This window comes from Zootoca vivipara, chromosome 13 (assembly GCF_963506605.1).
Source record: "Zootoca vivipara chromosome 13, rZooViv1.1, whole genome shotgun sequence".
NCBI classification, from domain to species: domain Eukaryota; kingdom Metazoa; phylum Chordata; class Lepidosauria; order Squamata; family Lacertidae; genus Zootoca; species Zootoca vivipara.
In genome coordinates this window covers 39,975,596-39,998,456 of record NC_083288.1, presented here as the reverse complement: position 1 = coordinate 39,998,456, position 22,861 = coordinate 39,975,596, and the positions used below count along the sequence as shown (strand labels likewise).

The window sequence follows — 22,861 nt, the reverse complement described above, 5'->3', positions numbered from 1 at the left end:
CATACGACTCTGGGGTTGCGGCGCTCATCTTGCTTTACTGGCCGAGGGAGCCGGCGTACAGCTTCCAGGTCATGTGGCCAGCATGACAAAGCTGCTTCTGGCGAACTGGAGCAGCACACGGAAACGCCGTTTGCCTTCCCGCTGTAGTGGTACCTATTTATCTACTTGCACTTTGACGTGCTTTTGAACTGCTAGGTGGGCAGGAGCTGGGACCGAGCAACAGGAGCTCACCCCGTCGCGGGGATTCGAACTCCCGACCTTCTGATCAGCAAGCCCTAGGCTCTGTGGCTTAACCCACAGCGCCACCTGGGTCCCTTAACCTGAGGTACCACTGTATATAAACCGATTAAATAAGGAAATTGATACAACAAATAAAACTTCCTAACTGGCAAAATAGTTTCCCTAGCCTGTTGGGGGGTTAGGGCAGAAAAGGGATGGAGGGGGGCTAGTTCTATGCTGCAGCATAGAGGATGGGGCTTCCCTTCTCTAGAAGCCCAGTTGGTTTCTAGATGGGGTGCAGAGGAGGGGTGTGTGTGCCACCCTTTTCTGACAGTCCCCTCTCCAATTCCTGGACTCCTTTGGGAACTAGGTGAGTATTTAAATGCAAGGCTGCTGTACATTGCTGAAAAGTTCCGTCACGGACAAAAGATGGGATATCAATGTAACAAATTGATTGAAAACAATTGTCAAAGTTGGTTCTCTGAACCTGCCTTGAACCTAGTCAACCATTTAGCGCAGTCCTGACTAAATGTGAACGTCTCTATCAGTTTTGATTCTGTTTCTCACATTTCGAACCTTAAACTTTTCTGAAGCAATTTGATATATATATATATATATATATATATATATATATATATATATATAAGAAAAAGCCTCATGAAAATTCCTCATCTTTTCAGAATCTCTCTTAGCACACTCAAGACTATCAATGGCTAATAGTTATGATAGCAACAGCTACCTCGAGGTTCAGAGGTGGCATTCAGCTGAATATAACTAGTAGGAGCAAGAACACAAGTGGACTATTGCCCTCAAGTCCTCTTTGGGGGCTTCCAGAGACACCTGGTGGCTGGCCACCGTGGGACTTGATGGACTCTCGGGCTGGTCCAGCAGGTCTTTTTGTCATTTGTTGGGCTAGTAACTTTTGTGTACGAAACTGCAGAGCTGTGACGGATCGGTTTAATTGGAGATGGATCTCACTGAGGGTTTAGCCCTAGATCCTGGCTGGTCTCAAGCCTAGAACATGGGAAGAGTTAACAAAGAAGTTGATGCTTTCTCCCCCGGCTACAACTAGCTCTCTGCAAGTCTGGGGTTAGCGATAAGGGCTTCCAAAGCAGAAGTTGGAGCGTTCCTCCCCAAAATGGGTCCTTCCAACCTACCGTAAGTCACCTCTCTCTGACATAACAGCTCTTACTGGAATAACCTAAGACGTTCTGCAACAGTCAAGCAGAGGGGTTCCTGAGATGTCGCCATTCCTTGTAAAGTTTACAGAAAGCAGGGGGCTTCAAATGATGTGTGAGGAGTTCAGTCCTGCTTAGGCGCTATCTCCCCCCACAGGTCAAATCCGACAGGCAGGTGGGATGGCCCACTTGTCAATCACTTGACATCAGGTGATAGACAGGTGGGTAACGCCAAAAGTGGGTGGAGGAGGAAGATAAAGAACTGGCCCACAGGGCCAAAAATGTCCCCCACCCCAGTTGTAAACTCTTCCTCTCCTCACTCCCTGACTGTAACAAGATTCCCAGCCCAGCAACCTTCTTAGCACCAAGTCCTCCTCACCTTCTCCACATAGCAAGAAAAATCAAGCATCACTCAAGCCTACGCATCGCTCAAGCCTCCTTTCCGCCTACCTGGAAAGTGGAACAGCTAATCTGGTGCATGTCCTTCCTTAAGGCACATCTCTACAGCAAATTTACATGCTTTTTAAATCAGCAGGAGTGCTGTGGGTTCTCCTTCCTTGTGCCCACAAAGCAACTCTTGAAACTGTAGTTTTTGTGAAGTGCTGAAAACACGCTATTGTCCACCTCTTAACGCGCTGCATCTCCCAACATTATGCCAACCTGCTTTCAGTTTATACAGCGGTTGCGCTGTTAAGAAGTGCGATCCTAGGAATGTTTACTAAGAAGCAAATTCTGCTGAGCTCAATGTGGGTAACATCCTTAAACAAGTATGTTTTAGGGTGGCACTTTTGAGCTCGCTCCGAATGGTGCCTTTCAGGTTGTGAGGGTTTCATGAAAATGTCTCTTCTGCCCTTGAGTTGAGGATGAAAGAGACAAACAGAGGAAAGCAAGAGCAATCGTATCTCCCCGCCTTAACTCTACAACATGCAACTTAGAATGGTAAACTGAGCAGTATATTTCACATCCTGCAAGGACTCTGCTGCAATTGGCCTTGAGGAGCCTTTCTCAGTTCAAGACTTCCAAACCTCAATAAAGCAGAAACTGTGAACTATAGTGTGTGGGGGGGGGAACCCCTCTGGGCTTGGACTGGTGGGACCGAGTTCAAATCCTCCCCTTGGATTTTTTTTAAAGAACCAGTCAAGAAGAAATAAGGAATTATAGCGCATTGTGCTGTGGTCTCAACAATCGTTACAACAACCTTGCAAGGGAGGCCAATATTATTATCTCCATATAGTATAAGGGTGGCTGGAGGGTGAGTGGCTTGCTTAAGGCTGTCAAGTAAACTCATGACAGAGGTGAGTTCTCATTTTAGATGCTGAAGAACAAATGAACACACACACACACACACACACACACACACCCCTTTATGTCCTACCCTGTACACACTATTCAGCTGTTAAACCAAATGCACAAAACAGACCTCAAGCAATTATAGGGAGGGAGGACTTCCATTTCCCCTGTTGCTTTGTATGGGAACAAATAGTTACAGTATGTACTAACTCATTGTTGTGACTTATATCTTACCTCTGGGTTGTTCAAGCTACTAGTCCTCATTTTAAAAGCTCAGCCAGACCACCCTAGAGATTAGAAATCTGCTGTATGAACCGGGAGCCTGGATTCTAATATGGGAGGTGGCAATGGTGAGCTTTTTTCACCAGCTTCAGCTGGCATGCTAGCCATAGCCATTCCCTTCTAAGTCAGACCTTGCCACAGCCATTCATGCCCAAGGAACGAGACCACTGTAATAATACTTTATATGTGGGACTGCCTTTAAAAAATATATTTGGAAACTTCAGCTGGTGCAAAAAAAAATGCCTCTGCCAGCTTATTGAACAGAGCTAGCCAATTGCAGCATGTGATATTAATCTGATATTATTTGCCTGCCTGTTTGTTTCCAGGCTCAAGTTTAGGTGCTGGCTTTGACTTTTAAAGCCCCAAACAGCTTGGGACCTGGGCTGCTTAAAGGACCACTTTTGTCTGCACACATACATTCCATTCAGCATCTGAGGCCTTGCTCAGGGGAAGTTTCACAGGCACCAAGCAGGGACTGTGCCTTTTTGGTAGTGGTGCCACATTTATAGAACGCCCCACGCAGGCAATATCCCAGGCTGCAATTTTTTAGACACCAGGCAAACCCCCCCCCCAAAACCCCACCTGCCTTTAAAAAAGAATGTCGTCTGTCTAGCCTATCCCCACCATGCAGCTACAGACTGATAATCATTATTGCTACTGTGATTGGTTTCTCTCCAAACCCCACCCCCGCTTTATTTGTCGAGTTGGGACTTAGCTCTTTTATTGCCGCTTGTTTACTATTTATTAATTTGCACAGTCGGTTGCTTTTGTGTTTTTAATTGCAGGCTGCTTTTGAGTTCACAATCAGTCAAGAAAAGTGGGGTATAAATTGATTTCACGGGAAAGAGGCAGAAAGAACCGTATTCCGCCGCTGACTCCTTATGCTCCCCTTCACATTTGTCTCAGTCCTGAACACCTTCGCCCGCAGTCTTTTGCGCCCTCCCTCCATGCCTTTCTCCCAAATCATCTGCTATGCTCCAGAATAGCCCCTGGCTCTCCTCCTCTTCAAGACCTTCAACAGAATCTCAGCTTACCTGTGTCTCCACCTGCCGCCTGAGTTCTCTCAGCCTCCTCAAGCCTCATATTTCAGCCCCTCCAGCCCTGTCCTGCCCGTTTAATGCACACACAGCCAACCCCTCTGGATATGCTCCCTGAACACTGCCGGCAATTAATAAACTGTTCGGACGGAGGGAGCTGTGTCTGTGGAGTCTGTTTTATGGGTATCTAGGGAATCAAATGCAGAATTAGGAGGGATGTCCGTCCATCTTTTCTCTCTGGCCCCAGCCGCTATCAGCTCCCATTCATTACAATCCAACCCATTTTAAATACAACAAGCCTGTCTCGCACAACTCTCCTTCTTCAGAGACACTCCAGAGTCTGAACCTGAGCATCTTTTTAGGAGTATTGAAGACCTTTCCTCCTCCTCCTCCTTAAAAAAACAAAACCCAAACAAATAAACCAAAAGAATATGAACATGAAATTTATTACGGTCAAAGACCAGCTTGGGAAACACAAATGGAACTACAATCCCCAAAGCAAAACAAACATCCAAAGCAATATACAACAATGGATTTTAAAGTTTAAAAATGCGGTAGGCATATAAACACATAAAAACTTTAAGATAGACTACTACAAACCAAAAGCAAATCTCGGTTTGGCTTTTAATTGGCTGGGGTACGCTGTGTGCGGTTGAAAGGAGGGAGGGAGGGAAGTTCAGCAGAGGGTTAGCCTTCCCCATTTGATTTGTTTGACTGTGATGTTTCTCCCCCAGCTGGAGACTGGATGGGTTTAAGTAGCGAAGAGATAAACAAATAGGCTTGAGACAACGGGGCCACAGTCCCTCGCCTGGGCGCCTCCGGTGCATATATCATCATTGCAAAGAAATCTTGCCCTTCTCTATGTCTGTCTGTGGGCTTATTAACCCGGCTCTAGACTGCAGGATTTTGCAACGCTTGCAACAACCCCCCCCCACTCCCCGGACACACACACACACTGCCTCAGGGCTGCGGGTTCCTCGCCCCCCTCAAGATCGACTGCCGCCGCCGCCACCACACTTGGTGGTGATGCCAGCCCAGCAGCACCCTGCTCCTTCCTGCCAACACACCTGCTTTTATAATCTCCCCCACATCTCTCTTTATTGCGCGCCTACCTTCTCTTCAGCTGCATTCAGCAACTAACACTATCAACACTGGGGTGGAGTGAGGGGGGGAGAGAGAGAGAGAGCAGCGAGAGAGAGAGATAGATAGATAGACACTCAGAGAGACACAGACACATACACACAAGCCTTTGGCTCCTGCAGCAAAACCGTCTCCTCCATCATAACCCCCCCCCCAAACGCACAATGCGCAAACGATAAAGCAAATGCCATTTTCTCTCTTGCCTGGGCAGGAGGATAGGAAGCGATGCTGGAACCCAGTCTCTCTCCCCCCCACCACCAACTGGCAAAGAAATGGGGGTTTTTTTGCAGGGGGCATAGGGAGGGAGGGGGAAAGAGAGATGGAGAAGGCATTTTTAAAGAAATCTGCCTCTTGAGCAGATCTGATGGGGCACATCACCAGCACCCTGTATAAACAGTCACTAAAGCTATTCCCAGATCGGGAGCCTGCACAATTTTCCAACAATTTTTCTGTCTGGTCCCCCCCCCCCCAATCCATCCATGCAGAATAAAGGGGAGGCAAGAGGAGAGGAGCATGTATACTCTCTCTCTCTCTCTCTCTCTCTCTCTCTCTCTCTCTCTCTCTCTCTCTCTCTCTCTCTCTCTCTCTCTCTCTCACACACACACACACACACACACATTCCTTTATTGTCACTGCATCTGCCCCCCCCAATTGTTTAAAAGAGAAGGGAATAGCTCGATTTTGTTGCTGCTGCAGATGGAAGCATATGGAATGGTGATTATAACTGTTTTCTCTCTGCTCCACTCTGATAAGAAAAACAGAAACTGAGGCTGGGGGTGGGGGTGGGGAGAGAGAAAGAGAGAAATCCTTCCAACGCTTGAAAAGGTCACTGAATTATTTCTTCGGGGTTGCAATTCAATTGTGGAATTGGGATGGAAGGGGGATGGCTGAATTTCTGTTCTCTGTCGCTGGGTGATAGTGTCACATATTCCTTCTGCAAAGATTATTTCGCCAAGGCAGGGGCCCCTTCTCCTGCTTCCCACAAATGCACACAAGCCATTGGGGCGAAAGGGTTCCAGAGAGGATGTGCAACTCCAGCAATTCCTAGCTTTGCACACACACAAAAATAATGTTTGTTCTGTCGGAGAAGGGTGAGCGTTGAAGACGCAGAGAGAGATGAATATGTAACAAAAGCCCTGTCCCTATACACACAGGGACGCGCGCACACGGTGATACTCTGTCACACACACAGAGAGATACTAAAAAGCGCACATTTCCTCATTTTCACACAAAAGACCCTGAAACTGGCCAGAAAAACAACAACTGCACAGGTGCTAAAATTGAACAGAACAGACCATGTAACAGCAGGCACTGTTATTTTTTTTAAAAAAAAAGTACATCTCATTTGGAGGAGAGGAGGAGATGGTGAGTTTGTTGTGATTCTTGTTTCGGTCCAAATAAAACAAAACGAATCTTGTTTTATTTTTCCAGATCGCGGACAATCCCAACTTTAAAAAGAGCTACGAGAAATTAGACGGATCTGAGAAAAGTAGATCACTCCGATTCCGTCAGCCCACTTGGCATAGCGAGATCACAGAAAGCCCCTTCCTTACTTCTTGTTGCTTTACATACAGACTGAAAACATTTTGTATGAATGACTCCATCCCCTTGTGGGGTGGGGGGAGGGAGGGAAAGGAGCGGCGTGGGGGGAGGAAGAGGGGAGCCAAAGATTTGCTGTGTGTCTCCAGGCTTAAATGGAAATGAGAGTCACATCCTATCTCAGCAAACCAGAAAACGGATGGGGAGGGGGGAGAGGCAGGTTGGAGCACAGCAGTTCGTGTGTAAGGGGCGGTCTTACACAAAGTGGAGGAGGGGGTTCTTAGAAATTATTTCGGTGATCTCCCCTTACACCCCCCCCCCTCTTAAAATATCGGTGCGTGTGTGCTTTGTGCTAATCAAGGAATTGGCATTAACACACTGGGCTATAAAACACACATGCATCCCACAACACTTCTTTGCCTCCCAATGCCTCTCCCCTTGAGACAGAATCTGTCACATCCAATTTGGCTCAAGCTTCAGCCATCCCCCCTCCCCCCCACCCAAAAAATAAAAGCAAAGAGGTGAAAGGAGAAAAACCATCTACCACAGTCCTTCTCCCAACAAGCTGGTGGAAGGGGGAGGAGGGAGAAAGTTCCTCCTCCTCCTCTTCTTCTCCCCCCCCCTCCATTCTCACACTTCCTGAAATATTTGACGCCTTAAGGGCTATTCCTTTCTCTCCAACCCACCCCCCTTCCTCTTTGGGGAGGGGAGGAATCGGATGACCTATAAAAATTGACTGTCTTCCCACACACAGATTTCTGTAGACTTACACTGGCTATGATAAGAGACTTAAAATGAGATATTTAAACACCCTCTCCCCTTACTGTGAAAGAAAATTGCCTTAATATACACACGTACATGTACATTAACAGAATGCATTCCCCAATTCCTCCCCATACTTCTGGAGGAATGGAACAACCTCATAAAACCTTCTCCCCGCTCCCCCACATTCAGATACATGGCTATGTAATTCTTCGCTGGAGAGATTTCAACGCTCTTGAAATGCAACCAGGCAGCCTTTTCCCATGTCTTGCAGAGACATGAGCCCCTCTTCTCCCCATGCCAAGTCCAACCCTCCCCCATCTTGGAAACCTGAGACATCCTTCTCGACAGATCCCGCAGTGGATCGCTTCTCCCCCCCCCCCAATAATCTGGCTGCTACCTCCCCCCCTCTCTCAACCCCCCCCCCCACAATTTAGATATAGAGTGTTCCTCCTACCATTAAATCCTTGCCTATTAGTGACTGCTCACTGAAATAATTGTTTTTGTGCAATTTGGAGAGTTGAAGGAAGGGAATATAAGAAATACATCGGAAGGCTATTGCTCATCTCCCCACTTGCATCTCTACAGGGTTGGGGGCTGGGTGGCGGGGAAACAAGAGACAAGGCCCCCAGGCATTAAATCAAGGTGGTGGGGGTGGGGGAAGGGAGGAAAGAAAATTGCATCTTACAGTTCTCAACTCCTGGGTGCGATCCTTCATTGCGCTTGCTTCCTGGCGAGGCTGCGGGTCCTCAGTGGGTCTTCTCCCCCACCCTCCGTGTGGCTCAACAGACAGACACGGTGGCTGGCGAAGACCCCTCTTCTTTGGGGTGGTGGTGGAGGAGGAGGAGGAGGGCGGCGGGAAGGAGGGCTACTGGTAATTGCAGTAATGGATAAACTGAGCCTTCCCTGCTCAGCCAAGCTGGGAGGAGGAAGATGCTCTAAGGATGGAGAGAGGTTGGTGCTGATGCAGCAGAGCAGGGTGGGAAGATGCAGGAAAGGGAGAGCGAGAGGGAGAGAGAGATGCAGGGAGGGGAGGGGGGAGCAGAGCAGGGAAGCTGAGCATGCTCGCTGCACCCCCTCCCACCCGAGGGGCCATGGGAGTTGTAGTCTGCCAGAGAGAGGGGGCATCCTAGGCGAGCGCTGCTTTCCAAGGTGGTAGGCACCACGTCACCCATTAGATCATGTGCAGCCTGGACTCTACATTAATTCTTCTGCAATGGCTGCTGCCTCCTGGGGAATTGACTTGAGATTGCTAAGCACAGATTTATTTCCTGAGGCAGAGCGGCAAGGGGGTGGGGGGACTGGGGAGAAGACAAGTGATGGTCTGGGAGCAGCTGAGGTTGCTGCAGTACACTACTGAAGATAAGCAGGCATGAAACCAGACGGAAACTGGGATGGGAGATCACTGGAGCCACATACAGAAGTGGGGTGTAAGTGATATGAACACAGAGAGAGATGACTTCCCCTTTAATAACTTTCAGAGGGATGATACCTGTGTTCTTCTGCAGCTGGTGAAGTGGAGTCGAGTCTATAAAAGTGCATGCCATAACACATTTCTTAGTCTCTGAGGGGCTATTGGACTCTTTGTGGTTTCCTCCCTTTTAACATCACATTCTGCTGCTCATAACCAGGGCCGGTCCTACCATCGGGCAGAGTGAGGTGGGTGTCTCAGGCAGCAAGTTGTCCAAAAAGGAAGTTATGGCCATTATTTTCTTTTTACCGCTAGATGGGGAGGGGGAAAGGTGCTTGTGGAATTTTGCATCTTGGATGCCAAAAAAAGGTAAAAGGTAAAGGACCCCTGGACAGTCAAGTCAAGTCAAAGGCAACTATGGGGTTGCGGTGCTCATCTAGCTTTCAGGCCAAGGGAGCTGGCGTTTGTCCACAGACAGCTTTCCGGGTCATGTGGCCAGCATGACTAAACCGCTTCTGGCGCAATGGAACACCGTGACAGAAACCAGAGTGCATGGAAATGGTGTTTACCTTCCCACCACCTATTTATCTACTTGCACTGGTATGCTTTTGAACTGCTAGGTTGGCAGGAGCTGGGACAGAGCAACGGGAGCTATCCCCATCATATGGAGTCGAACCACCAACCTTCTGATCAGCAAGCCCCAGAGGCTCCGTGGTTTAGACCACAGCGCCACCCAGCAAAATAATAATCTGTCTCGGATGCGATGCTAGCGCTGCTCACAACCAAGGTGGACAGAGAGTGAGCGATAAGGAATGGTCAGTTCTTTCAACATGGACTTATGGTAGGGATTCCAAACCATTTCTCATGGCGGTGTTGGCCACCAACTTGGATGGCTTTCAAAGAGAATCTAACCAATTCACGGAGGACAAAGGCTATCAGTCGCTGCTAGCCATGATGGCTCCAGCTCTGCCTCCATGGTCAGATGCAGTGATGCTTCTCAATACCATTTGCTGGGAACCGCAGGAAGAAGAAGAAGGAGGAGTTTGGATTTGATATCCCGCTTTATCACTACCCGAAGGAGTCTCAAAGCGGCTAACATTCTCCTTTCCCTTCCTCCCCCACAACAAACACCCTGTGAGGTGAGTGGGGCTGAGAGACTTCAGAGAAGTGTGACTAGCCCAAGGTCACCCAGCAGCTGCATGTGGAGGAGCGGAGACGCGAACCCGGTTCCCCAGATTATGAGTCTACCGCTCTTAACCACTATACCACACTGGCTCTCTTGCTTGTGGGTTTCCCATGGGCATCTGGTTAGTTGCCATGAGAACAGGATGCTGGACTAGATGGGCCACTGGGCGGCTTTAGAAAGGCTCTTTTTATGTTCTTCATGTTTTTACACGGGAAGGGGAGGCCAGTTATTCTGGGTTAATTAATACAGAGTACAAGGCTATGATCCATATGTGGTGGCATCCTCCTCTGTACTCACAACCCCTCGTGCTGATTTGAACTTCCACTTCACTCACAAGCGTAGTGTAGGAAAACACAGCCCACCCTTTTGCCACCCAGGCTGTGGGTGCAACCAAGCAGAGGCTTTTAAGCTTTGCTTTTGGTGGGGCCTTGGACATCCCTCCAAAGCTTATTAGGGGATTCCTCGATCAGGAGATCAATGGCAGGCAAGCTTCCCAGAAGGACAGATTGCCCAATCCTACCAGCGTTCACCTCCAAATGAGCTTGTTCCAGGAGGAGCATCTTAGTGCGTTCTGGGCGCATGCTCAGTTTCCACAAGAAGCTGGATATGGCCAACGAATCTTGAGAGAGCCACCCATGAAAGGCGGCGGATTGTCCCGTGTGCAGTGACCCCCACAAATTCACACAGCTTCCTCAGTGGACAGGTTGGCGAAGAGATGCTTCGCTGAAGCTAGAAAGCCTGAAAAACATAGCAGAATGATTAAAGGGCTGATTGATTCACGCTGCAGTCTCTAGATTATGTACCCAGTAATTGTTTCAGGCTCGTTATTTGTATGTCTAAAAGGGGTGTGGGTTTGTGTATGGGGCACAATATGGTGACTGACATGGATCAAAATCTCCCTACTGTGAACATGAGCCATGTGCTGAAGGGGCTGGGGAACAATCCTGTCCTTTTTAATGAACCTGATTATGAGTAGAAAGGTGTGTTTGAAAAAACGTGCTGGTGGTTAACTAGGTCCACAGCCGCACTGTACATTCTAAAGCACTATTGAACCACTTTAAGTGTCATGGCTTCCTACGAAGAATCCTGGGAACTGTACTTAAGGGTGCTCAGAGTTCCCAGAGTTTCTGGGGGATGTAAACTGATTGCCAAACCACTCTGGAAACATTAGCTATTTGAGGGTAATAGGCAGTCTCCTAACATCTCTCAGGACCCTTAACAAACTACAGTTCCCAGAATTCTTTGGGTATAACCCTGCTTTCAGCGTCCTAGATAGCCCTAAGAACAAGCCCAGTGATGGGAGCATTTTCTAAGCATTTGCCAAGGTTTCCTGTTTCAGTGTGGGAACGCCTTAAAAAATCAGTAACGTTACCATACACACGGCAGCTCCGCAGAGACAGATGTTCTGGACCAGCTCATCCATCTGACAGACAGGACATCTGCCACAGGCTCCGGACGACATGCCCAGCTGTCAACTGGGTGTTGGTATCAAGAGGCCCAACGCCAAGCATAGCAGCGACTTAAAAGTCCAGGGCCAATTAGGACCTATATTAGACTTACTGCTCCCGCCAGGCATGACAGCCTATGGCAGCACTTTTCTCAAGAGCCAGGCCTTGCGAAAGGGGCATGCTTCTGCTAATGAACACATTTCTGTTTCCCAGGAGCAGAAAGCAATGATGGGTTCGCTGCCATCGGAAGGAACAGGTAGTCTTCAACGGCGATCAAAACTAAGCCTGAACCAAATGCATTTTGCTCTCACCTCCCTCTGTTGGCTCCATGTGTCAAATTTTTGATCAGCCTCCCAGATGTTTTGGAGTACAGCTGTGCTGGCTGAGGCACTCCAGAACATCTGGAAAACACCAGATGCGGGGAGACTGTTTTAGATGATGTGTTAAAGTCCTGTCCCTCGTGGTCTTCTTCTTCTTCTTCTTCCTCTTCTTCTGTAAAGTGCTGTGCATAACTGAGGGCATGACATTAACAATAATAAATTTTGGAAAGGGCTAGTCAGGCTGCCAGCTGCTGTCCATAACATATATAACAAGACAGAGCCGATATTAATAATTACAACCAGGGCCTCTGTGTATTTGGCAGGGGCACAGGCAGTGGGCAGAGAAGTCTGCATTCTGAAAGTCTCGACTTTTTAAAAAGAGGGGGAACCCAGCAAGTTTCTAGCCATTAAGGACAGAAAAATTTGAAGTGTGCAGGCAGTGACTGGTGAAAAACTCAAGAAAGATGCTGGGGGCAGAATTTCAATAGGTTACATTCCTTTTCTCGTGGCTAACAGAAACAAAGCATATTTTCCTAAATAAGCAAAGCACGAGTCCTGCGTGGTGGTTTTAGGGTTGGGGCAGAACTTGGTTAAGCTTTGGAGGGAGTTTTTTTAGAATCATGCTTGCTGTCGCTGTTAACATTGTCATCATCGCAAAGCAGAGAATATGCCGAGCAGCCCTGGCTATAGCTGGATGGAAGACCATGATTAAAGCGGGTGACATACACCACTAGAAATATGCGGGAAATGCCATATAAAGCTGAATATCAGCATATTCGTAGCTGATAAGGATATCGATGTCTACACGTCATTATGGCTGGGCTGTGCCTCCAGACTCAGAGGCAGCGATGCTTCTGAATATGTCACTAGAAATTGCAGGAGGGGAGAGGGCTCTTGTGTTTGGGTCCTGCCTGCCAGTTTCCTGCAGGCACCTGGTTGGCCACTGTGAGAACAGGATGCTGGGCTAGAGGGGCCACTGGTCTGATCCAGCAGAATCTTCTTATGAGATGTGGATGGTTGACATCCAAACCCCTGTTAAAATGTGTTCAGGTAGGGTTTGACCAAAATGGTCAAAGGCCTGGAAACGATGCCTTATGAGGAAGAGAAGGTTAAGGGGTGATATGATAGCCATGTTCAAATATATAAAAGGATGTCATATAGAGGAGGGAGAAAGGTTGTTTTCTGCTGCTCCAGAGAAGCGGACACAGAGCAATGGATTCAAACTACAAGAAAGAAGATTCCACCTAAACATTAGGAAGAACTTCTGACGGTAAGAGCTGTTCGGCAGTGGAATTTGCTGCCAAGGAGTGTGGTGGAGTCTCCTTCTTTGGAGGTCTTTAAGCAGAGGCTTGACAGCCATATGTCAAGAATGCTTTGATGGTGTTTCCTGCTTGGCAGGGGGTTGGACTGGATGGCCCTTGTGGTCTCTTCCAACTCTATGATTATTCTATGATTCTATGGTTATTTGGTTGTTTTTATTTTTATTATGTATTTTGTATTTTTATATTGTGATTTGCCCTGAGACCTGAAGGTATAGGGCGGTATACATCTTTAATTAATTAATTAATTAAATTAATTAATAATGTTCTATAGTGGGAGCAGGTGGTGTCTACAAGGACAGAAGTTGTCTTAGGGAGCACCAATTATTATAATCAGGCAGCGTAGTGCATGATTTGGACTTAAGACTGAGAAAACAGGAGTTCATATCCTTCACTCAGTCGTTAAGCTCACCCAGTCCACTATCTCTCAGCCTTACCTAATTTATAGCATTGCAAATGAGCAACAAAACAAAACAGAGCTCCCCGTGGAGCAAGGGAGGAATAAATAATTTAAAAAACCAAAATAAAAATCAATAAACCGGGCTACGTTTGGTCTCTTCTGTCCCACCAAGGAGAGAGAGTCAATATGGAGGCTGTGGCAATAGGGTTTGCTTGCCACCACTTTGGAGAGCAGATCTAGAGTGGCAGCGGTGGGAAGGGGGTTGTCCCAATGATCTCTCTCCCCCTCCTCAAAGTAGTAAGCACAGACTAGGTCAGGTATACACAGAGCAGCCCAGTGAGGCAATGAAGTGGAAGAGTGAGATGGAAGAACATACCGCACCTCTTCATGTGGCAGATGGCTGGCCGCATTTCCACATGCTCCTCCTTGCATGTAGAAAGCCAGCACAGAAAGGCCCAGAGCTGGGGCTTGACTTTTTCCTCCACACTATGCTTGTTTCTTGACCACAGGGAGTGTGTGTACGCGGACGAGCACGTGAAGCTACCGGTAGAATCCGTCACCTAAGGAAACCCTGTAGCTGCATCAAGTCAAAGGCCCCCGTCCCAGGGGAAGTCCGGAAGCAGGACCCGAGAGCAACAGCACTGCCCCTAGTCATTGTGCACAAGGTCCCAGGCTCCATGTAAGGCTGGGGGAATTGTTTGTCTTAAATCCTAGAGAACTGCCACTGGTCAGTGTGGGCAATACTGAGCTCAAAATGACCAATGGTCTGAGCCAGCAGATTCCTGTATCCCATCTCTGCCTCCTGTATGGAGCTATAATCACTGGCTTACACAGATGGAAGTATAAAGAGAACCCCAGCATATTCCATAATGCAACTGGAATATGCATTTGGGCATATACAGAGCCTGGGGGGGGGGGGTATGTGTGACTGAAATAGGAAGTGCTTTGAGGTCCACCCAAGCATTCCCAAGCAGGGAATTTGTGTTGCTGGTTATGCGCTGCCTGCGAGCGTACTCGGTACAATGATGTTCCCTGGTCAATGCGTGCGCCTGCCTTGGATGCGTCCCCGCTGCATGACAGAATGCAGCACTGCCCCCTGCTGGGGACAAAAAAACCCGCAACCGAAGCGAACAAGCTTGTTACAACCTGAGATCGTGCAGCTGTGAAATTGGGGGTGGGGGAGAAGGCCGCTGGTTGCATAGTCGTGCGCACATGCGTGTGAACGGGAGCGCGACATAACAAAGGGGTCGTGTGTAAAAACAAGGCGGCAAATTGGGAAAGAGGGAGGCTGGAGAAAAACTTAACTGGGCAACCTTCTCCGCGGGATCAGCTCCAGAATCTATTTTCAGCAGGTGGAAGGGAGGGCAATAATAGCCGCACTTGATTGAGAAGCAAATCCTCGGGAGAGGGGAAAGTGATGGATTGGACTTACAAACTTCTGCAAAAACACCTTCCAAATCCTACTTCATGTGTGGAATCACCAGCACTACAATTTTTACAGGGTAGCTGGATTTTTTTTTTTTGCATGTTCCTTAAAGAAGTGGCAAGGAAGGATAATGTCAAAGATGAATGCAAAAAAAAACAACCATAATTTATATGTGGAGGAATGACAACTTCTATGTTCTACCGGTAAGTTGTACTTGGTTCTTATATACTGTACAATAGAAAGGTTGACAAAGACAGGGTTTTTGTTTTTTTAAGATCTTCAAAAGATAATTAATGTCATCAGTTTCAATGGCCCAGTTCAGACATAATCGTAAATCGTGGTTTCCCATTACCTGAACAAGCTATGGTGAACCCTGGGTTCGCACATTCACCTCTCCTCTCACCTCCTTCTCCATGCCTGAAATTAAGAGATTAATTTCTGCTTACAGTTTTCAACAGATCAGTGTTCCTGTTCAGGGCAGAAGTGTGGTTTGCTTAAACTCTAATTACTAAGAACAAAGCAGGATCAGACAGGGGGGATTGGTCCTAGGAATCCACCAGGAGACGGGCACAGCCTGGAAGAGAGAGGCTTGAAAAGGCTCAGTCTGCTCTCAAACTTTGGCTGTGGATACATCATACATTTCCAGCACATTTTCACACGCACGCACCAAATCCTGGGAACTGTAGCTTGATAAGGGTCCTTGGAATCGCAGCTCTGTAAGAGGTAAACTATAGTTCCCATGATTCTTTGGGGCGGGGAAATGTGCTTTAAATGTGTGGCTTGCATGCAGCCATTGTCAAACCCCATCACTTCCTTGGAGCTATCTGTGGTCCTGCAGAACTCCCGGCTGGCATCAGACCACCATGTAATACGAACTACAGTGGAACCTCGGTTTATGAACACCTCGGTTTACGAATTTTCGGTTTACAAACGCCGCGGACCCATCTGGAACGGATTAATTCACTTTCCATTACTTTCAATGGGAAAGTTCGCTTCAGTTTATGAACGCTTCAGTTTATGAACAGACTTCCGGAACCAATTGTGTTCATAAACTGAGGTACCACTGTAATTACTTGCAGAGAGCTTCCCCCACATCTTCTTTTTCAGCTGCCACATCCATTTAAGCTCCCTCCATTCCCCCCCCCCCACCTTTCAAGTTTCATCCTGGATAGCTCGGTTGGTTAGGGTGTGGCGCTGATAATGCTAAGGTCGCAGGTTCGATCCCCTTATGGGCCAAATGCATATTCCCATCATCCCTGACCACTGGTCCTGCTAGCTAGGGATGATGAGAGTTGTAGTCCAAAAAACAGCTGGAGACCGAAGTTTGGAAAACCCTGGACTAGATGATCCTCAGGGTCCCTTCCAACTCTACAATTCTATGATTTCTATTATTTCTGTCCCTCTGGGCTCCATCCAATTGCCTGAAATTAGGCAAATGGCTGCAGGAGGTCCTTCCATCATAGGTTGCCCATAGCTACATACTTGGGATCAGGAACTGTTCTCCACTGGGCTAGGCCTCTTCCCTGCCCTGCTGCACCCCTACACACCCCAGCAGCCAACCCATAGCTGTGCGGAGGGAGCAACAAACAGGAATCAAGGACCACACCAATTGCCCACTTAGGCCTTGCCCATTTCAGCAAAATGACACACAATCCTTTTATTCCAGTCCTACAGCCTGCCTTCCTCCTCCCCTTTCCCATGTCTTTTACAGACCAGCCCCTCCCTGTGTTGCACTTGTCTCTTTCCTGAACCTGATTTACTTGGATCCGACCCACACAGACACTTCTTCAGATTTCAAGCCCCGAATCCTTTTTTTCTTGGGGTATGACATTATTTGTAATCCACAGGGCTGTAATTTAAAACAAAGGCAATCTATAAATAAAGTGTTGGAGAAAACAACAACAAGCATCTTTGCCTAGAGCTGGGTGGGAGGTGCATGTCACACAGGCTAGGAGAACCCAGCAGGGTGCAGACACTGCAGAGCGGCCTTGCAAGGAAGTCCACCAAGGTCACCGGTCTACCAGAATTTTTAGTAGCCTGCTATCCCCACACACTTGTGTTATAGATTCGTGGCACATCAATAGAAGATGGGTAGGGGAATCTCTCACAGCTACCTTCCAGTTTGCAAAATCTCCGTTGCCAGACAAGTGCCTGTTTGCCGTACTAGAGAGCTCTTGGGTTCAAATCTATCCACATAAGCTACCTAACTAGGTTGTTAGGATAAAATGGAGTCTACGCTCGCCCCCACTTCCATCAAGCTCCACCCCTGAGGCACAGGCAGGCTCTTCCCCAAAACTGTCACTCTTTGCCCTAACTAGATGCCACTAGGGGGCTCCACACATACCACATCAAGCTCTACCCACTGACAGACACTGCTCCTCAGCTCCCCTCAGCGGAGTCCCCAGTTCTAAGCTGCAGGAGAGTGACCCAGCACCCCTCACCCTGTGTTCCTTAAGGAGACCTGGGATCCATGTGTGCTTCGTGGAAAATGCATCCCACAAGCCACCTTAAAAAAGAACATTTGGCATCTCAGCTCCTGTTACTTTTGAAATAATGTTTTTGGCTTCCGCAAGTCAAGGACGCCGAGTTTGGAAACGTATGGAGGCAGCATGTCCCTGTACTGTTTTCAGTCCACAAAGCTGGTCCAAAGAAACATACACAAATCCCTTGCAGTTCAAATCTGGTGATTTCGAAGCATGTCTTACATTTTTCACTTTGTGTGTGTGTGTTGGGGAGAATGGATCACAATTCCAAGTCTGCTGGGAGTCAAGCACATTCAGGCCTACCCTAGTTGGCAGGAAGATTCCACTGCTGAGCAAAAAAACGTGTCACAGTTCCCAACTTGCCAGGAATAGTTTCCTGAAAATGAAACAGCATGCAGGGCTTGGCGCCAGAAATACATAACTTATGCAGAGGGACTGCAGTCGGACACCGGAAGGAGGTTCACCCCCCCCCCTGTTGGACAACAAGATCAATCGGCCTCAGGCATCAGATTTGGGGTGGGTGGGGGTAGGGGTGGGAATAAAGGTGTTACACAGGTAAGGGCAATACTGAACCGTCAAATATTTTTTTAAAAAATAAATAGAACATAATATGCAACACATGACAGGATCTGATTTCCTCACATTATTTTGATCTACATCAGTAGGGTGCCTCCTGGTTTAGGTGAGGATAACTAATAAAAAGGGAAAGGAGAAACGGTGTGCAGTTGAGTGTAAGGAAGTCTGATTTCTCACTTCAGTGTTTTCTTTGAAATGTTGAATTCTTCTTTTTTAAAGCACATGCTTAATCTGCCTATTAGGTAATCCAGCACCGCCTAGAGGGCATGACCTTCAACCAGGCACAAAGGTTCTCCTACGCAAGCACTACTAAAGTGAACCAGAACATAGGAACACAAGAGCCCTGCAGGATCTACTCCAGTATCCTGTTCTCACAGCAGCCATCCAGAGGCTTATGGGAAACCTGAAGGCAGGACCTGAGTGCAATAGCAACTTTTCACCCCATGGATGGAAATATATTGGCTGTCTCTCAGACCCAGGTCATGGAGCCTGAGCTTCCGCAGCTGCCACCCGCCATGAACCATCATTGGCAAGATTGGCAGCAACAGCAGCAGACAGGTTCCTATGCTTAAGATGTATTTTATTTTCTCGTTAATTGTGCTGTCTTAAATGTGTATTTTATATTTGACTTCCTTTAGCAATCTTTTCTTTCGACATGTTCGATATAATTGTTGTTGTTAACTGTGATAATATGGTCTGAAGCTCAACATCAAAAAAACCAAGATCATGGCCACTGGTCCCATCACCTCCTGGCAAATAGAAGGGGAAGAAATGGAGGCAGTGAGAGATTTTACTTTCTTGGGCTCCTTGATCACTGCAGATGGTGACAGCAGTCACGAAATTAAAAGACGCCTGCTTCTTGGGAGAAAAGCAATGACAAACCTAGACAGCATCTTAAAAAGCAGAGACATCACCTTGCCTACAAAGGTCCGTATAGTTAAAGCTATGGTTTTCCCAGTAGTGATGTATGGAAGTGAGAGCTGGACCATAAAGAAGGCTGATCGCCGAAGAATTGATGCTTTTGAATTATGGTGCTGGAGGAGACTCTTGAGAGTCCCATGGACTGCAAGAAGATCAAACCTATCCATTCTTAAGGAAATCAGCCCTGAGTGCTCCCTGGAAGGACAGATCGTGAAGCTGAGGCTCCAATACTTTGGCCACCTCATGAGAAAAGAAGAATCCTTGGAAAAGACCCTGATGTTGGGAAAGATTGAGGGCACTAGGAGAAGGGGACGACAGAGGACAAGATGGTTGGACAGTGTTCTCGAAGCTACGAACATGAGTTTGACCAAACTGCGGGAGGCAGTGCAAGACAGGAGTGCCTGGCGTGCTATGGTCCATGGGGTCACGAAGAGTCGGACACGACTAAACGACTAAACAACAACAACTGTGATAAATGTTGTTTGCTACATTAAATGTGCACTCTGTAGTTGAACTCGTCTGTGATGTTTTATTCCGAAATCTTTGAGATAATATTTTAGTTTCCTGTTAATTGTGTTGCTTTGAATGTATAGTTTGACTTTCTACAGTAATTTTTTTATTCTGGGTTGTTTTATTTGATGTTTTTATGTGCTCTAAACCGCTTTGAGGTTGTTTTCTGAAAAATATAAAGCGGTATAGAAATGAAATGAATAATAATAATAATAATAATAATTGTCACAATAACCAACACATACTAACAAAAGCTGGGGCCAGACATAAGCCACCATGCAGCTGTGTCACACCATTTCCCCCATTTTAACAGTACAAGTACATGTGCATTTGCTCAGAAAGTATTCCCATTGTGTTCAATAGGACTTTCTCATTTATGTGTTTAGGACTGCAACCTTAGTAGACAATGGGTCCCTTACTGCAGGGGACAATTCCTCCTATCCTGCCACTCTGAACCACACTAATTCCCCCCCCCCACACACACCTCTTCCGCCTTGGCTGCAGGGATCAGTTCATCCCTGTTCCCGTCACGGAGCTTTGCAACCTCCTGAGTCACCGGCTGCGCTATTGACACAGACAGCCAGGGCAAGCTGCCAAGGCAGCCAGCAAGGGGACTGGCCTGACGCAGGGATGGAGCCACCACACAGCTCCGTCGGTCCTCCAAGCCACAACAAGCCCAAGCCCCTCCACCTGCAAAGCAGCAAGAAAAAACAACAACACCCCACCCACAATCTACCAACCCCTTTCACACACAGAGAGACCCCAGTAAAGCTAGACATTACCACAAAAATGAAAGCATCTCAGCTCACTCCCGATAGGAAGGGTGGGGGAGGTTTGCCTCGCTCCAGAGTCTGTTTCCTTGCAATACGAAAGGGAGGGAGCTCTGGAGACTCTGCTTATTTATAAATCTATAAGCAGACCCCCCACCCCCGACAGCAGGCAGAACAACTGCTCATCTTGCAGCAGATTTTCAAAGAGGAATAGTTGCAGTGCAAACACACGCAGACACTCCAAGGCTATGGCACTCACCCCAGGTGTTTGCTAGAACTCATAAAGCTCCTGGTTTCTCCATCTGCCCAAAGTCAAACTGCTTATTTTTTTGGCCCACATCCCAGCGACCAAGAGAACACTCTTCTTAGATCCCACACTGCAGGTAGATTGCTAATTAAGGAAACATCGCCTAGTCATTAGTTCTCATTGAAGAGATGGCAACTGATCCTCTTGGATCATCAGCTCAATGCAAGGAGGCAAACCTATCTCTGGTTCATAGCTGTCAAGTTTTCCCTTTTCTCACGAGGAAGCCTATTCAGCATAAGGGAATTTCCCTTTAAAAAAAGGGAGAACTTGACAGCTATGCTCTGGTTTATTTAAAATGGAAAGCAGGACAGTGCCACTTTTAAGAGCAGCATAGATGAAGAAATTTCAGCTGGTACAGATTTTGTAAGCCTAGCTTGATAAACCTGCACCTGCCAGTATGTATGCTACACAGCTATCCAAAGGACAATAAACCTTTGTGTTTCTTTACACCTGCTCACCCTCTTTACTGATTAGCATGGGGAAGGGCCATGGCTCAGGGCTACGGCATTCTCTTTGAAGGAAGAAGGCCCCAGCTCCAATCCCCAACATCTTTAGGTAAGGCTAGGTACGTACCCTGTTTGAAACCCTGGAGAACCACTGCCAGCCAGTGTAGACAATAGTGAACTAGATGGACCAATGGCCTTACTCAATGTAAGGGATCAACCTTTTTACAAGAAGCTGGCATGAAACAAACTGGTGTAAATTAAGCTGGTGCAAAGTACAGCAAAGTAGCAGGGCTGCTCCTGGCTGAGCTGGCCTAAGCCTGACAGAGGGAAAATGAGGCTTTAAAAGTGTTTGGGTTAAAGGTAAAGGGACCCCTGACCATTAGGTCCAGTCGTGACCGACTCTGGGGTTGCGGCGCTCATCTTGCGTTATTGGCCGAGGGAGACGGCGTACAGCTTCCAGGTCATGTGGCCAGCATGACTAAGCTGCTTCTGGTGAACCAGAAATGTCATTTACCTTCCCGCTGTAGCGGTACCTATTTATCTACTTGCACTTTGACATGCTTTCGAACTGCTAGGTTGCCAGGAGCTGGGACCGAGCAACGGGAGCTCCCCCCGTCACGGGGATTCGAACTGCCGACCTTCTGATTGGCAAGCCCTAGGCTCTGTGGTTTAAGCCACAGGGCCACCTAAGTCCCCTAGTGTTTGGGTTACACCACCCTTTTTTGCTGGCTTAACTTATGCTGGGTTGCCAAGCCAACAAGTTTAGGACCCAGCCTATGTCACCTCTCTGGTTCTGCCACAAAACACCCCTTTTACAAAGCTTATTCCAGTTTAAGATATGCCAGACTTTGGCTGAGCCAGGTATCTCCAGCTGAGCCAAGGATGGCAAGCTATGCTGGTGTAGCCCAGTTGTGCTGGGAACCTCCCAGCTCAGCCAGAGATCCACTGGATAATAACCCTACTCATCCCAGTGGATATTGCTATAGGATTGCTCTTAAGGCAGGCACCCCCAAACTTTGCCCTCCAGCTGTTTTTGGACTACAACTCCCATCATCCCTAGCTAACAGGACCAGTGGTCAAGGATGATGGGAATTGTAGTCCCAAAACAGCTGGAGGGCCGAGTTTGGGGGTGCCTGTCTTAACACCACTACTTCTACAACAGAAAACAATTATTTCAAAATGAAACATACAAATCTGCCATGACAAACAAATCTGAGTCAGGGTTACAAGTCCTGCAGATATTAAATCCCAGAAATAAATAGGGTTTATTTTATGGAATACCTGTACATTTTATTGAAGTGCAGAAGCCAATATAATTTGACATTGGACTACAGAAGCAGGCTATGCCCAGGACTGTTCTGAAGACTACCACAGATTATTTCATTAATCTAAAGGTTGTGCAAGCTGCTCTGAAAAATATATGAATGGTAGATGTAACTCTGTTACTAAAATAAATGAAGCACACTCTGTAAGAAGGGATCTGGTGAATCAAACCAAAGGTCCATTTACATCTACTCCATCTTTTATCCCAAATTGGCCAACCAGGTGCAGCTGGCAGCCAATGTAGTACTACCCAGAGCATAAAGGTTGCACATATTCAATAGGGAATATTCTCTCATATTTTAATACTAATCTATTCCAATCTTTCACAGCATAATTAACAAGTGCCTCTGCTATTTACTACCATTGCCACAGAAAAACCTGGTGTTCATTTTACAGCTTACTTTCTAAAAGTAGCATTTTCGGGACACATCTTGACACCGTCCATTCTTCCCTCTCCTGAATCTATCGCAAGGCCGACCAGTTTCATTCATTGGATGATCCCAAGTTCTAACATTACAGCAGCAGGAGAAAAACTTCTTTCTAGCTACATGCTCTACACTATGCACCA

The 22,861-nt window shown here is 47.3% G+C and overlaps 1 protein-coding gene across 1 annotated transcript in view; it reads right to left on the bottom strand.

Annotated features, from left to right (window-relative positions):
* STX1B (syntaxin 1B) overlaps nucleotides 1-8,396 on the bottom strand; it is a 56,543-nt gene extending 48,147 nt beyond the window's left edge. The window contains exon 1 of the mRNA XM_035135447.2: nucleotides 8,136-8,396. Coding sequence (XP_034991338.1) covers nucleotides 8,136-8,165 — 30 coding nt within the window. The 5' untranslated portion in view covers nucleotides 8,166-8,396. The remainder of the gene's footprint in view (nucleotides 1-8,135) is intronic.
* Between the last annotated feature and the right edge of the window lie 14,465 nt (nucleotides 8,397-22,861).